This window comes from Haemaphysalis longicornis, unplaced genomic scaffold (assembly GCF_048455015.1).
Source record: "Haemaphysalis longicornis isolate Haplotype H1 unplaced genomic scaffold, Haemaphysalis longicornis Haplotype H1 scaffold_1, whole genome shotgun sequence".
NCBI classification, from domain to species: Eukaryota; Metazoa; Arthropoda; class Arachnida; order Ixodida; family Ixodidae; genus Haemaphysalis; species Haemaphysalis longicornis.
The window spans coordinates 415,177,014-415,193,246 of NW_027526203.1; the positions used below are offsets into that span (position 1 = coordinate 415,177,014).

Below are 16,233 nucleotides of genomic sequence, written 5' to 3' on the forward strand. Positions count from 1 at the left end.
TTGGCTCCTAGCCAACATGACGACATTGAGAGCCAATCAGAACAGGAGTTTGGGAACATGGCGACGCCCAGGGAAACTTGAGAAAAGCCAGGTCGCAGCGCGCTCATAACTTTCTGTTGTAGCAGGTTGTAGTGTCACTGGTATCCTCCCGCACCAGAAACTGCACTAACCACACGCCCTGTAGAACTTCACTCCTGGCATTTAATCTTCCACGTAATTTCCGGTGTTCAATTTAACTTGCCGGTCTCCAACCAAGGCAGCCAAGGCAGGCCAAGGGCACAGAACAGGGGTGCGCACAGAGGACGTAGCACGTGCTGCTGCCGGTTGAAGCTTCACTGCGTCCAGAATGCCTCACATCGACTACGACGTGAAGCTTGATTTCAAAGATGTGTTGCTTCGACCTAAACGAAGTACATTACGAAGCAGGGTTGAGGTGAGTGAGATGTGTTCACGTCCAATTGAGCGCGCTGTTTCTTTATCAGTCTGCGCGCGCGAATCTATTGAGATCACTTTTTCTGTTTTGCTTCTGTAGGTGGACCTCAACCGCACGTTCAAGTTCAGAAATTCAAAAGCAACGTATACCGGAGTACCAATTATTGCTGCCAACATGGATACCGTGGGGACTTTCGAAATGGCAGAAGTGCTGGCAAAGGTTTGTATTCCTCCAAACATGCTCAAAGGCCGTGTGCTGCAGGAGCGACATTCCTGCGCATGGTGCCGGGCAATCGTCGTTGTTTATAAACCATGAACCTAGTTTATACGCAGTCGAAATTTCGCTGGAGTGAAAACCAGCGGTAAAAATATTTGTTATTAAAGAAGAGGCTGCAATCGGCTCAGTTTGCTGAGTTGAGCCTGCTTGGATCAGGCTCGATTTACAAATGCTCGGAGTCTCAGCTGAACTCAGCTCAGTCTCACCTGTTTATTTCAGAACTGTGCGGGCGGACAGGCTCGCGCGCACTCCACCGCCGTACAGCCTCCCAAATTTTTAATAATATAGCGGGAGCGACGACCGACCGGCATCTCAGCGCCTTATCACGGTGCTCAGCAGCGAAATAGACGAGAGTACGCGCATAGGACTATCTGCTGTATCAGTGTCGTCTGCTACGCTGTTTCCTTGCGAGTGGTACACCCCCTGCCACTGCGTCTGAATGACTTTGTGCCCCACGCTGCTTAGCTACCTTAGGCGGTAGCGAAACGGCCTTGCAAGATAAGAAAAACAGGGGTGCCCTGACAGAACAGCGGAGCAAACGACGCTCCCACAACAGGTAGTTCTATGCTCGTGCGCGTACCCTCGCCTATTTTGCCGGTGAACACCTTGATAAGGTGCTGACATGCCGATCGGTCGTCGCTCCCGCTATATTATTTAAAATTTGGAGGCTGTACGTTTTCATGGCATGTCGGGCAGTTCATAGAACTCCCTTTATCCGATGCCGTTTTTTCAAGAGCTTTTTCATCGAGGCTCTTCAATTTTAATTCATTTATACATTTATTCAGTTACTTATTTAACAATTCCTAGCCGTTCCCTTTCTGCAAAACATGCGAACGTCTTTACTTTTATCCTTACCCAAAAGAAGTTAAGTTAGTTGTGCTGAGCCCAAGGACGCAGGTTCGATTCCCGGCTGCAGCGGCCGCTTTTCTGATGGACACGAAAAGCGAAAATGCCCGTGTGTTTGAGATTTTGGCGCACGTTAAAGATCCCCAAGTGGTCAAAAGTAATCCGGAGCCCTCCACCACGCCGCGCCTCATCGCCTGTGTAGCGTCGGCGAGTTAAACCCATAATCAATCAAGTCTGCACACAGTATTAATATTAATAACTACAGCTGTGTGCTGTAGACACCCTTCCTCTCCAGCAATCTTTCTTTAAGCACGTTTGCTATATATTAAGGTGCAGCCTACTGGCTTTCATTTTTTCGTGACCCCACAAAAATTAGCTTTCGAATGATTGGCCCTTGAAGGCTTACTCAGGAGATAATGTTCAGGAAAACCCTAGATATGCTCCTTGTCTGGCTGTCAAGGGCACGGGGCTTGTGTGGCTGCATATTCTATAGCAAACCACGAACGTCAATCAGAAGTATCCACAAAATCTAGTGGCACCAAATAAGCATCAAGTGCTCAAACTGAGGAACAAAGAATTATCGTGTGCGAAATGGCACTTGATAATAATTCTGGCCCTCCTTTCCACTCTCAAAAATTGTTACAATGCCAGCTTTTACAAAAGCTAAAGTTGTCAGCTTTTTGGCTTTAGCTTTAAGACGTTCGAATCCCTGTTTGAGGACCACTTTGAAAGTGTTCCTGGTCTCTTTCATAATGTAGCACCAACGTAAGTTGTTGCACCCTTTTCAGGAGAGTATAGGTTTTCTTAAATTGTTTTATTCCACCAGAAACAGCACTGATCACGCTTTTGCAATTCCTTGCAGAACTCTATGTTTACTACGATTCACAAACACTACTCTGTGGAGCAGTGGAAGGAATTTTATGCTCGTAAGCCAGGTATTTTCGAGGTGAGATTTTCTCCTCTGGCCTGCTTTTCTCACGTGATTAGGTTCAAGCAAAATAATAAAATTAGTCAAGTGCGTTCACTGTGCATCCTTTTAAGGATTAAGAGAAAAATTTGGTGTAACTTCCAGAAGCAGAAATGTTTTCTGGACCAGCATTTGCAAGATTGCAAGGAAGAAGTTACAATGAGTTCAGAAACATGGTTTAAACAATCCGAACTAAATTTTTATTGTATCCTTACTGTAGTATTTTATTTGAAAGTGCGGGAATTGTGGTATGAATTTTGTGTTTTATGGGCTGTATTTCTCGATATGTTCTTATGCTTTTACGAGCAAAGTATATTTGTGCCGCAATCAAGCACCAACATCTCTGTTGATACACTGGACGAAATGCATCTTGTCAGCATAGCCTTGCAACCACGATACAACAGAGCTAAATTAAATTCCAAGTGGGAAGTTTGCAGGACGTGTATGCATTCATTTGCAGAAGGTGGCACCCTTACTACATCCGTATGCTCTAATGTAGACTAGCTTCATAAACCTAAGTGTGAGCACGATTGTTTTGCTTTTACCACACGATTGTGCTCCATGTATTATGTGTCCACGTATTAATGCGTTTGCCTCACTTTATTGTCCAGAACATTGCTGTGAGTTCTGGCTCTGGGGAAGCTGACTACGTGAAGATGAAGGCCATATTGAAAGAGATACCTGCAGTCCGTTACATTTGCCTGGACGTCGCAAATGGCTACTCGGAGGCGTTCGTTCAATTCGTTCGGTCAGTCAGGGCCGACTTTCCAAGTCATACAATTATGGTAAGCCTGGCCCAAATCCTTCTTCTCGGCACCTTCCTTCATTTTGTGAGTAGGTTCAAAGGGAAGGAAGGGCAGAGCTTTGTGCACGAGTGGACGGCAGCACTACTCGTATGCGGTTGCTACAGGATGTATGCGTAGGGCATTACTTGAACTGTATTGCGGTACACTGGTATCCAGGTGCTGTTTGCACTCTGAATGAGCCAATGTGTTTGGTTTTAGCATGGGTGAAAGCATTGTGTACGATTGTTTTTGCAAGTGTGTAGAATTAAATATACTTATGCATTGTTGGCATCTTATACTGTCTCTCTCTCTCTCTCTCTCTCTCTCTCTCTCTCTCTCTCTCTATATATATATATATATATATATATATATATATATATATATATATATATATATATATATATATATATATATATATATATGCGCACACACACACAGTAATCCCTCGTTATAACGAAGTCAGCGGGACAGCGAAACGTTTCGTTATAAGCTAAAGCAGTTGAGCTTTAATTGCACCACTACTGCAAGGGGTCAAAACACAAAGTATTCAGTGAAGCAAAGCGTTATTCAGGTGCAAAAAAGGCAGTTAGCTTTGGCTGTTTCAAGTCTTGCCGGGCGCGAGCAACCCCTGCTCCAATTTGACCAAGCATTGCATGAGGCTGTTGTCGCCGCCCATTAAAGTGGCTGTGGCCAATTTACAGGGGGACGTGCTGGCGTCGCGGAACGCTAAGCGAGTTTCGCACTGGAAAGCGCCGCAAGGGCCGTGGCTCGAGTCTGAGGTTGTGTTTGTTGCGCTCAAAAAATGATCAACCACTCATTTTGGGTGCACAGCGCAATCCTGAAAACTGACTGGTTTTGCACTAGGGGCTTTGCATGACCTGGGAAATTTTTCCCCGAGGTGTGCAGCAGTGAAGTTTGCAAAACGAGTTTTTTGATGATCCGTGGTCGACGACATTGCTTATTCTATGGTTCGAGTGTAGGTGTTCGAACAGTGTCGTGTTCACGCCATTGATAAATGTCTAGGAACGAAATTCAATGACCCTACCACGCATTCGTACTGTTTGTCTAAAGTGGGATGGCGCAAATAGCCGCAGAAAAGCCAGCTTGTGTTGACCTGCCATGTTGGCAGCCTGACTCAACACTGGGTTGCCGCCGCGAGCTCTTCGTGCAGTTCGAGTAATGCAGCCTAAAACGCATGCGTTTGGGTTGGGACCAGAATAAATTTCGAATAGAGCGATATTTCGAGTAAAACGGTTTCTTATAAAGAAGGATTACTGTGTGTGCATGTGTGTGTAATTTGCATGAATTAAATTTGTTTTCAAATTTTGCTAGGGAGTCTTGCCCATGGAGGAGGATCTGCTTTGACTGTGCTTCTGAAGGGGAAATGGTTATATCGCAGTGAAGCACAGCTTTATAGCGCATGTAAATGTACTAGGGGTGTGCGAATAGTGAAATTTCGGCTCGAATTGAATTTTATTTGAAGAGTTCCTGATAGGAGCAAAAAGAAAACTGGAATTTCAAGTGTTTGAATTTTACATTGAATTCTGAGAAACTTGTTGAGATTTTAAAAAAATGTTATTTAAAGATGCATCTCAATATGTGTACTTATCATCCCAAGGTTACCAAAAATTTAGTGTTTTTCTCTTTACTGGTTGACTTTACTCATACTTGCACAAGGGTTGCATCCTTTTTGCAATTTGGATGGGTTCAGAGCTCCTGTACATGGATAACGAGGGTGTGGGTGATGGGTGCACTGTGTTATCAGTATTTGAAGAAATCTTTTTGTTGTTGCAGCTGACCCCTAGCTTCACCTACAAACCACTGCTAAAGTAAAAAGGGCTACATTTCAAGCGTGCCCTTTTGTTGATTTTGCTCCCCAGTCTTTTAAGAAATAGGCGGCCGCTTTTTGATAGAAGTGAAAATCAAAAATGCTCGTGTGTTCGACATTTCGGCACACGTTAAAGATCCCCAGGTGGTCAAAATTAATCGGGGGCCCTCCACTACAGCGCACCTCATCGCCTGTGTAACGTCGGTGCGTTAAACCCTACAGTCAGTCAATCTTTTCAAAGATAGGCCAAGCGACTGGAGCAGCTGTCCCTCCACTGCTGTCCTCTGGCTGTTGAACAGCTGGCTTGTTATCTGCTTCTGCAGCTGCTCTTATGATGTGTGACCCGGGCAAAGGTTGCATGCACAGTTGCGTGGGCACTATTCTTGCACTGGTCAAGGTCGTGAAACTCGTGAAGGGTACCTGTTGACTGCATTGCTCTAAATGTGGGAGTGCCCTTGCTTGCGGGTAAATGTAATAGGAAGTTATTCACCTGTGCCCTCAAGGTTAAAGAAAACATTCCTCATACATGGTTTTTACAATGGCCGCTAGTGCAAGTCAATTTTACTAGTGGGCCTGCAGGATAGGTTGGGAGAAGGGCCGCGTTCTTTCAAAATATACATTAAAAAAACTTAAATGTTCAATGTTTTGATTTATTTGGGAATTAAAAAATTAGATTTTGAAATATCAATAAAGCTACAAGTGGTGCTGGATGGTGCATAATAATTTTGTAGTAGTAGTTGTAGCAAATATGAGAAAGTACAACACAATGAAAGGAGACATATATCATGTCATCTCTTCTTTCGTTGTACATAATAGTTAATTAAATGCCACAGAAAGCTCGCTAGTTTTTTTAGAACAATAAGTTATATTTAGCATATCTTGCTACATTTTTTGTTCTAATGTATTATATGCAGTTGGATGAAAAAAAGTGGGGGATATAATGAATGTGTTTGTGACGCAAGAAGTTCATGTTGTGGGGAAGAATATTATTTCAGTGTGCAGGTAGGTGGCATGTGAGAATAATAGGAGATGCAACAGGGTTTCACGTTTTCCTCGCAGGCCGGCAACGTGGTGACAGGGGAAATGGTAGAGGAGCTACTTCTCTCTGGAGCTGACATCATCAAGGTTGGCATTGGACCTGGCTCTGTGTGCACCACCCGCAAGAAGACCGGTGTTGGCTACCCTCAGCTCAGCGCAGTCATTGAATGCGCAGATGCAGCTCATGGTCTTGACGGTCATATAATTTCAGTGAGTAGCACTTGCATCTATTCTGTGACGCGGTCTGTTTGTTTTGTGGAGGACACATCTTAACCACAGCCCAGAAAGTGTCAAATGTGTCGGCTTCATTACTGTTCATTACACGACACAGCTGGCATATCTTCCTGCTTTGTGTGTGCACGGCATATGTGCTCTTATGCAGTTCCGTGCTGGTAGCAGATTAGACTGCATGGGATCTTAAAGTGCATAATTGGATTCGAAACCTTGCCCGAGCAGTGGTTTTAATACTTGTGTAGCTATTTAGAAGTGCAGCAATACTTGCAACATTTCAAAATGTCTGATGTGAGCTCCGCAGTGACTCTTTGTCGCCCTCCTCTCTTTGTTTGCGTCAGGACGGGGGCTGCACGTGTCCCGGTGATGTGAGCAAGGCATTCGGAGCGGGCGCAGACTTCGTCATGCTGGGAGGCATGTTGGCAGGCCATGACGAGTCTGGCGGAGAAGTGATAGAGAAGGACGGCAAGAAGTACAAGATGTTCTACGGCATGAGTTCTGCAACTGCCATGGAAAAGTACCATGGAGGTGTTGCTGAGTACAGGTACAGCAAGGGCTTTTTCTTGCAATGCTCACTCCAGTGTTCAAATGAAAAATTTGGGGTGGGGGCAGCGGTGGAGGTAGTGCCTTACCAGTTTGCCGTAGTCGCAGAAACAACCAGCTGCTGTCCCACTCCGCATTGTCACGGTACACGGGAGTGGGCTCTTCTCACTTTACTGGCTGGGTGCCACGAGTGCTCCAAGAGACAAAGGTCAATGATGAGGCTTTGTTGCTCTGAGGTGTACACACTGTGTAGATGGCCATGCCTCTTGGTTGAGGATTCAGAAGCTCCACCAGGCTGGGACAGCTGCGCATATTGCACAGTTTCGATACAAAATTTGTTTTCCTGCGCCAGGCTGCTCCAAAAGCTTAAAAATTGCAAAAATTGCGCCGTACTGCTCCAGAACAGTTTGAGAGCCAAGGATTTTAAAAGAGTACTAACACTTTTTTTTTTTTTTTTTTTAATGCGTGCTTGCGAGCCCACTAATCAATAGAATGACACATTATACGTTCGAGCACAGCGTAAAGATTCATTTATGGCATCGTTTATTCGTGTCAGTTTCGGATTCGACAAAATGAATGCCAAGCGGCCGCCATGGCAGGAGGTATCACATCACGTCACCATTCTTGCCGAACCGCTGCCGCTGTGGACGCGCGCGCGCCCAGAACGGCTGAGGTTTTCACCGTCCCCACGCGCCCGGGCAGCGTGACGTCAGTCCCAAAACCATGACGTGAAAACACGCCAGAGCAGCGCACGCCAATCACAGCTATCACATCGGCTTCGTCGCGAGAGCCCTGACGTCGGCAGTTTGGGGCAAGTATCAGATGATGTCATGTCGGCCTGCTCTGGGCTTTCTCATGCGGGGGAAGATTAAAATGGATTTAAAATATGTTACGCCGAACGGTTGCTGATGAAACTTGCTGGGAGATATCTCTTGATAAAAAAGAAGACTTTTACATAGTTATCCCAGCTTTCGTGTCAGTACTCCTTTAATGCTCCCATTAGTTTCAGTGAGGAAAAGTGCTTACTGACAGCATAATTTTCCAGCACCTCCAAGGTGACTCTGTTTTTAAAAGTTTAATTGTTGATAATTCAATGAAAAAACACATAAAATTGTCCCCGAGATAGGTTTTTCATAAGTCGCAATGTCGGGTTGCACATGTTGCATACTGGGAGTTGTTAAAGTTTTCCCATCGAAAACAATCGCAAAGTCCAGTAGAAAAAATATACATATGTACTGAGGCAACAAACTACTTGCGAAAGTTTTTGGGCAGTTTTCGGAGCGGCAGATGTCCAGAATGGCATTACAGGGTGCCGCCATCTTGGTGAGGTGAAGATTGGAAAACATGGCCGCCGGGCGAAGCAGTTGCTCGTGGTTCAGGCAAAGTGCTCTTTGCCGATTTCTACTGTGGTTTTGGTTATGGGGGTGACTGGGTTTACATTTAGTCGTTTGATCTGCTGCGCGACTCGAAAGACGGGAGATCATCAAAAACAACTTAGTGCTTGCGAATTCGCTGTGTTTCGGCTTGAAGTGAAATTTCGGACTCATTGCGGAGCTAGAAAACGCTGAGTTATTGCTGCTATTGACAGTGAGCTTGTGAGCGGTGGGAATGGGATGATCGACACTGCAGAAATGGCGGCACAGGCTACATCGCCGCAAAACGTTCAAGCAGTGTCCGATAGCAGGTCGGTCTATTATTGCACGGTAGTAATAATGGTTCATCTGTCTGAAGTGAAATTCAATGCCAAAAGGGAGGTGGCTAACATACAAATGTTACTCAAATTACGATCGTAATGAACGTGCACCTTGGAGAATCCGCCTTTTTCATTGCGGTGTGCTGCCACCTAGCGTGCCTAGCGGAAGTTGAGGCGGTAGGGTTTGCCGGCGTTTCCTCCGGCTGCATTCTCGTTGTATGCACGGCAATCCCACATTACAGCGAGGAGCAGCCGAAGTTTTTCTTCTGTGTTGGTGTTATAACGCCTTAAGACGACAGCCCCTGGTCATCACATAATACCAGGCGGCTTCTTATCACTGAATGAAGGCTGGCAGAGAAATCTCGGACAGATCCGTGTGCCGTCCGAGTAGCAGAGCGAGCAGTACTTGGAGTCGTCTGGCATGAAGTGCGATCGCCAGCTCAACAAAGGCCGGCAGTTCGCAAAATGCCTTTAAGCGCTGCACACATGTACGATTGGTACACGCGATTCGCATGCGACTGATCGTTACGACTGTCGCCCCGACTAGTCGTACGTGTGAATTTGAGACGGCCCGATGCGCGCATGAGATGCGTCGTCGGCGTAGCTCCGCCCACTGCTTTTGCTCCATGGTCAACTACGATGATCGCTGAACTGAATTTGTAGAATCTGCGCGTTTGTTCGCAAGAAATGGATAAAGCAAGCAATCGTGAAGCGTTTTCTGCCTTCGGAAACAGTGCGCGCACACGCTGGCCGCGCCTGCCAGCTCGGCACACTCAGCGGCTCGAACCGGCGCAGACCACGGTAGAGTAGCCACCCTACCACGGTAGCAACCGCGCTTGTTGCTGCTCTTCTGAATCAATCTGATTGCTAAAAAGAAGTTCCGCATGCGAGAAAGTAGGTGTTAGTGTGGTGAAAAATTGTGCTAGGGATTGTTGTCAGGGCTTATTTTAAAAGCGGCGATCAGACATCTGCCGCGATGCAAGCCTACGCTGACCGGTCGCCGCGGCGTGCGGTGCGCCGAGCGGCCCAGAGATGGCGATACCTGCACAGAAGCATCGAAACAGGCTACGCAGATGTCTTGGTCACCGATCGCTCAAACGGCAGTTATAGCTTAAATGGAGTTCCTCATGCGAGAAAGGGGATGATAGTGTAGTGAAAAGTTGTGTTGCGGATTGTCATTCGCAGTTGCACAGATAGCGGCGATCAAAAATGAAACGATGTAAATACAACCACGACCCCACAGGCCCCACGATAACCACAGGCCCCACAGCTCCCGCTTGTGCGGGAGCTGTGGGGCCTGTGGGGAATGTCGTCTGCTGCCCCTACCAGACTGCTAGGGACTTGGCCGCTAGGGGATTGCGCTTGCGCAGTGGGGTTGTGAAAGAGGTGGATTGAAATGGGAGGGCTGGTGGGGTGCGACGACTGTCACCTCGCTTCGCACAACTTTTGCCGTGGCTCTACACTTGTGCGTAAAGCCAAGTCTGGGATTACAAATAAAATAATTTTGGAATTCACATGATAATAAAAATGCCTTATGATTTTTCAATTTGATATTTTCAACAGCACTCCACGCTATCTATTTGTAGAGCCTATGAATTTAAAAATGGTTTGTAAAAAAGTAGGGCAGTCCGTACCTTGTGATACTTTGGTAGAAAAAATTTTATTGAAGGCTATTTCAGTGTTATGTTTGTTCAAACATTCTTTGTTAAAATCGGGCCTCTTTGGCTTTTATAAGTACGTGACACTATTCCACACAGAATTTTTGCCGAAAAAACTGCAAATCAAGAGAAAAGTGATACCTAAAAAATGCTTTTTTGGGCAATTTTTCGGTCCCAAAGACCCATGTGCCCCCTTAAATAACAAGCTCAGTGCACTTTTTAATTGATCTGCACAACCCCATACTGGTGTCTCCACAGCCATTAGCCTTTCACAAGTCTGAAGTGTTGCTGGACAACCAGATAATGTGCCGTTCAACATCATGCAGTCTGTAATAATTGGTGGAGTTTGGATGATGTCTGTAATAATCGGTGGAGTTTGGAGAACAGATAGAGTTTAGCATTGTCTGGCCCTGACAAGCCTTGCTGGTGGCTTTTGTCACAGGACGTGTGCATGCACACGTGTGGGCGTGCGCGATAGAGAAGGAAACGACTAAGATTGATGAGAGCTTACGGCTACTAGGAAGAAATGTATTGGCAGTGTCTACACGCATGTATAGATGTAGAACAGATTGAAAAGATGTGGAAAGAAATTGGGTTAATGCGGAGAAATAGGATAGCAACACTGCAGCCCCCCTGCTCGGGCTGGCCTGGTCTACTGCATGTAGCAGCTGTAGCAGAGAAGAGCTTTTACTGTATTTGCGTACACGTGCAGACTGTTTGCCTCCCCCCTTCTATTGCACGTTGTCATGTTTTGGAAAGTGATGCCTGGTGCGTGGCACGTCTTCTGCAGGGCATCGGAAGGGAAGACTGTGCAGGTGCCCTACCGGGGTGACGTCCAAGCGACGGTGCTCGACATTCTGGGTGGCTTGCGGTCAGCTTGTACTTACACTGGTGCTGGCCGGCTGAAGGAGCTCACTCGTCGGACAACCTTCATTCGCGTCACGCAGCAGCTGAACGAGGTGTTCTGCAAAGAACCTTGAGAGCACAGGCAAAACTGTGTCTCCCCAAGAGCCGGCCGTTGCCTTTGTAGCACCAACGGCCTCTGCATAGTATTACTGGAGGCTGAGTTTGATGGCAGTGGTACTGCTCACATGGTATGACGAAGGAAGAGAGGATCTTACTCTGTGTGTCATGATGTATGGTATTTTGCTGTTAATTTACCGTGTGATGTCAGGAGCCTTTTATGGTAGCATAGTGTTGACAGGCATAAGCCTTGCAAACACCTTGTGGAAAGGGAATTACCACAGTTGTGCTTTTTTTTTTTTTTTTTTTTCCCTCACTCTGCTTGCTTGCACTTTTTAGAACAAAAACAAAAAAAAGACCTACCGGTCTGGAAAGTGTAGGCATGGTGAAGTGCCAGTCATTTAGTTGCAATTTTGAATTATGGCTTTGACAGCACCTCCATACCTTTCGTTTCTTTTACTGCATTTTCAGCTTTGTTTTTTCTGCTTTATGTGAGCTTCACACTTCTTTTGCTGCATTTCTAGCTTTGTTTTTTCAGCTGTTCATGAAAGAAATGCCAGTTATTATACAATGTGCCAGGCAGTTCAGAGTTGTCTATGATATTCATAAATGCTTCTATCGTATTCAGAGCCGTCCTCGTGCAACCAACCTACTATTTGTTGTGCCACTGTTGTGCCCTTGGCGCAGTCCTATGAACCACGTAGTTCAATCACACCACCACCCGTCATTTCCCAAGCGATAGCAGGGAACAAGTTGTCAGCGCTACAGCCTAGGATAGAAAGCAAAAAAGTTGTTCTCTCAGTAGTTGCCTCGCTCTCACAGTCTCCCATTCAGGCTGTGCCACATAAGCAAGTGGAAGGACGCCAATGGGCAGCCTTTGCGTCATTACATTGTTGGTACCCTTAATGATGGAATAAGCTATTTGCATTTTCATGATGTTTTGTCCATTGCCTTGTGCTACAAGAAGGTGCATGCTGTTTGCTAACTTTTCGTCCAGCAGGAAACAGAATAACCTTGCCTTGCTGAGGTCCGGCGTCCCATGCCTCTCTCTCTTTTTTTTTTTTCCCTCCATTTTTTTTTACAGTTTCGCTATTAATCGTGTTTTATTAATGCTGATCTGGGGCACCACACCCCGAAGCAAACTTGTTTTTAATTAAAAGCAGGCTTTTTTTTTTTTTTTCTCTCCTTTTTCGAGGCTGATGGGTGGTAACATAACACCTGCCGCGGTGGCTCAGTGGCTAAGGCATTGTGCTGCTGAGCACGAGGTCGCGGGTTCAACTCCCGGCCGTGGCGGCTGCTTTTCTGATGGAGGTGAAAAGCTAAAACGCCCATGTGTTCGTGATTTCAGCGCAGGTTAAAGATCCCCAGGTGGTCAAAATTAATCCGGAGATCTCCACTATGGCGCACTTCATCGCCTGCGTTGCGACGGCGCGTTAAACCCCACAGTCAATCAATCAATGGGTGGTAACAGAATGAAATGGAATTTGCTAGATGCCTCATGCACGGGCAAAGCAGTGGCAGCATTGCTTGACCAGTCTGTGATCAGATATTGAAGGAAAGGTATGGCTGAAATAGCGACAAAAAAATAAAGTTTATACATGAGTACTTCATTGTTATGTAGTGTGTTAAAAAGTGAGCAGCAAAATGTCTTTCATATGGCTCCCGAAATCATCTTTGATGCCTGCTTTATGCTTGTGAAAGTCATAGTCGCAATGAATACCAAATCTAAATAGTTACCCTATGGTTGTGTTTTAAGCTAAATGTTCCCATTTTAAGGTTGTTCTCTTTTTCTTTCTCTTTTGCTGAACTTTACTATTGTAACTTTAATGTCCTCTGTTTTGTTGACGAAGGTGGTTAAGAAGGCTGTGATGAGAAGTGCGGTGAAATCCTGATCATCGAACTGGCCTATTTCGAACTGCCAGATTTGGACTCGTGTCCTTGCCCAGTCATGGTCTTGTGTATACTTCCTAGTGTGGTTTATTTGAAGAAAATGATGTGTTCGAATCAGTTTGAATCGATGACAGTGTACTGTTGCTACACCAAAGAGGGGCTTGCTTTTTTTGTTGCAAGTGAGTCATAAGTTTCAGTGCTCTTCAAAGCTCTAGTTGACTTGTATTAAATAATCTCATTTTCACAATAAAACAATCAAATAGAGTGCAGTCATCGAGTTGGGAGGAATTTTTGTCACTCATAGAAATGCTCTTGTTCAGCAACCACCTCACGTTAAAATCCCTAATATCAAACTCAGATTAAGTATGCTTGCAGTACAAACATTCATAAAAATTATTCAGGGGCTGTCTATTAGCATTACAGAATTTTTTTAAATGCGTACTTCAGTTATTCTTGCGTAGCACTGGCTGTTGCAAGGTACACGAAAACCATTTATATTTTTCCAATAAATGTGTTTTCTCTGTTATGTTGTGAAAGGCCAGTCCTGTTGTAACAGTTTTTTAGCTTAATAGAAATGTTGGAATCGTTTATTTTCCCAAACTGCTTCCCCCCTCCAGAGTGGTATATATACAACTTGCAGTTGAAGGCAACTGAAAAATTTCAGCTCATTTTTGTGTAGCTGAGGTTTCTGCAGTCTCGGTTAGTGCTGATGGATGGTTTAGTTACCTTCTCAAAAGTGAAAGCTGAGCTCTTAATATTTGTGCAATTTGAATTGCTGGAATTAAACCATGCTGCCGTTTGAGAGTAGAAGAGCTTGTAGGAATTAGTGAAGTGCTTTCTGGGCAAGTGCTCTTTTTTTTTTTTATATAGTTGAATAGGGGTATTAGAGCTATGGTTCGAATTTTGAGCGTGCTTTATTGTTTCAGCTCCCTGCCTCTCATTGTTGTTCACTTCTAGTATGTTGTGAAAAATAAGTGTTCCTTCTTAAAATGAGAAGATCTGCATTTTAGCTAGTCATTGCGATAAGTGCGTGTAGTGCCACAGCTTTGCCACGGCTGGTGTTTTAGGATCCTAAACCTGAAAATGAGATTTTTGTCGAAACCTGTTCTTAGGAAGTGTTCCTTGTGATGTGATACTGGAGCTGATACAACTGGCTGTTCACGTGAAGTATTGAACCTTTTATATTGGGCCTGACCTCGTCCAACACTGTTTTGAATCTGTATTGGCACTGTATGGTTGCCAATGTAGTGAGTCTCTCTCTGTTGTTGTTTTTTTTTTTTTTTTTTTGTTTTTTTTTTAATAATTCTGTCCTGACGAAATTTTATCAGGTAGTTAATGGCGAGTGTTTGTCTGCCAGTTTGCACCTTCACCTTAATGGAGTGAAGAAAAGTTTCTACATATGTACTTTTTGTTATCTTGTCCAATGCCTTACACCTTATCAATTTATTGGTGCACCTTTTTTTTTTTTTTTTGGTACTTAGTTTTTTGTGACATTTGCACGAATCTCCACTTGACTGCTCTCTGCCAAAGGCTGCAGTGTATTTGAAAGCACTATGTTGCATTAGCATTTGTAGAAGTGCCGCAGTGTATTTCTCCTGGTCATTCTTATATTATTGCATACTGGTACTTAATATTTCAGGCAGTAAGCGCTACAGGGGAGAATGTTGTCTTGGCTATTGTTTGCAGGACTGTACTTGCCATATCGTTTGAGCTTCTACAGTGCCATGCCCAAGATTGTGTATGTGAAAGGTTTGGCTGTGGGATATCGATGGCGCAAAGGGAAGTTGTTGGTAAAGGTTAAGTTGAAATGTTTGGTGGCACCAGCCACACAAAGGCATGAGGTGTATTTGAGATATGGGGGTGGAGTGTGCACTATCCCTCCATTCAGGTTACAACATCCCTGCAGTCCCACACTCCTGTCAAACGGCTATTTCGGTGGTTATCGAAACCAGTGGGCCGAACAGTGATCAGGCACTGTTATTTGCTGCTTTCAGGGGCGATGGACTTCAGTTGTCCTCGAATCTATAGTTTGAGAAACGCAAATGAAGCAGTCAAGGATCATTGAGCAGCTGTTAGCTGAGCAAGTAGTGTATAACCTCACTATGGCACATTTTTGTATGGCAGAAATTGTGCCTTTGTATGAGCTGCATTATCCAAAAGAAATAAAAACTAAATTTAAGAAACAAAAATTATTGCATTTATTTTTTACCAGTGAAAAAAATCTTCCATCCTCAACTTTAATGCTTTTATTGCACTACCTGCCATCTGTTGTGCACCAAGCACAAATCAGTTTTTGATAATCGTCAGATGCCATGTAGCAGATGCTTATTTTTGTTGTTCACTGGACTTGAAAATTTTTACTGTACTATTTCAGGAATATGAAATAACCGTTTGACAGGGGCATTAGCTATGTGAATACCTGATGTTGCAGGGTCATGCTATTGCAGCACATAAAACAATCTTGTCCTTTAAAAATCTAGATCATTATTTGGCAGCTCTTCTTTGTAAAAGTGGAGTCATTTCTTCTTAGTGTGCAAGAAAGGAAATTTTCCGTAATGTACTAATCATAATGAAATTCTATAGAGCCCTTCAGCTGTTGCCATCTTTTGTAGGTTGGTTGATTTTGTGAGCACTAGTCGGAATGTCGGGATGTGATGGAGGTGCGCTGTGAAGTTTTGTTTTCTCCCTTTTTGAAGGTCTTCTCGGTTATTGCCCAGTCTTGTTCGTGGAAGTAGTTGATCTGATTTCCTATTTTATTATGTATTGCAATGTTTTTGTGCTTCAAATGCAAATGGTAATAAATTGCCTTTACAAGTCATTTCTTTGAGCTGGAGTTGTCTTGGTGCATGTTCTTGTTGAAATACAGGTCCCCACTTCAGCACATGCCCTGATCAAGCCAAAAACAAAATTTAGCAGCGAGAGCTATATAGGGGACAGTTTCGCCAGGGAAACGGTGTCATTTGCAACTTAAATTGGCTACTTATTTAGGAATAAAAGAACAGTCTGTGCAGAATTGCAACAGCGTGCTTCAGTAATCCAAGCATGGGGCTGCTGTCACGGCAACCTTCTTGATATATTGGGG

The 16,233-nt window shown here is 44.5% G+C and overlaps 1 protein-coding gene across 1 annotated transcript; it reads left to right on the forward strand.

The window, feature by feature from the left end:
- Nucleotides 1-58: 58 nt before the first annotated feature.
- Nucleotides 59-15,969, forward strand: LOC144155579 (GMP reductase 2-like). The gene is made up of 7 exons (XM_077687115.1): nt 59-433; nt 533-652; nt 2,418-2,501; nt 3,134-3,307; nt 6,195-6,383; nt 6,746-6,948; nt 11,089-15,969. The coding sequence occupies exons 1-7, from the start codon at nt 347-349 to the stop codon at nt 11,276-11,278; spliced, it is 1,047 nt and encodes a 348-aa protein (XP_077543241.1). The 5' UTR covers nt 59-346; the 3' UTR covers nt 11,279-15,969.
- The last annotated feature ends 264 nt before the right edge of the window (nt 15,970-16,233 follow it).

What these genes read in the sequence shown, in the direction of transcription:
- LOC144155579 (XM_077687115.1), top strand. Translation starts at nt 347, where the DNA reads ATGCCTCACATCGACTACGACGTGAAGCTTGATTTCAAAGATGTGTTG. An exon ending in TGGCAGAAGTGCTGGCAAAG is followed by an intron (nt 653 to 2,417) that starts GTTTGTATTCCT and finishes AATTCCTTGCAG; the next exon opens with AACTCTATGTTTACTACGAT. An exon ending in TTGACGGTCATATAATTTCA is followed by an intron (nt 6,384 to 6,745) that starts GTGAGTAGCACT and finishes TGTTTGCGTCAG; the next exon opens with GACGGGGGCTGCACGTGTCC.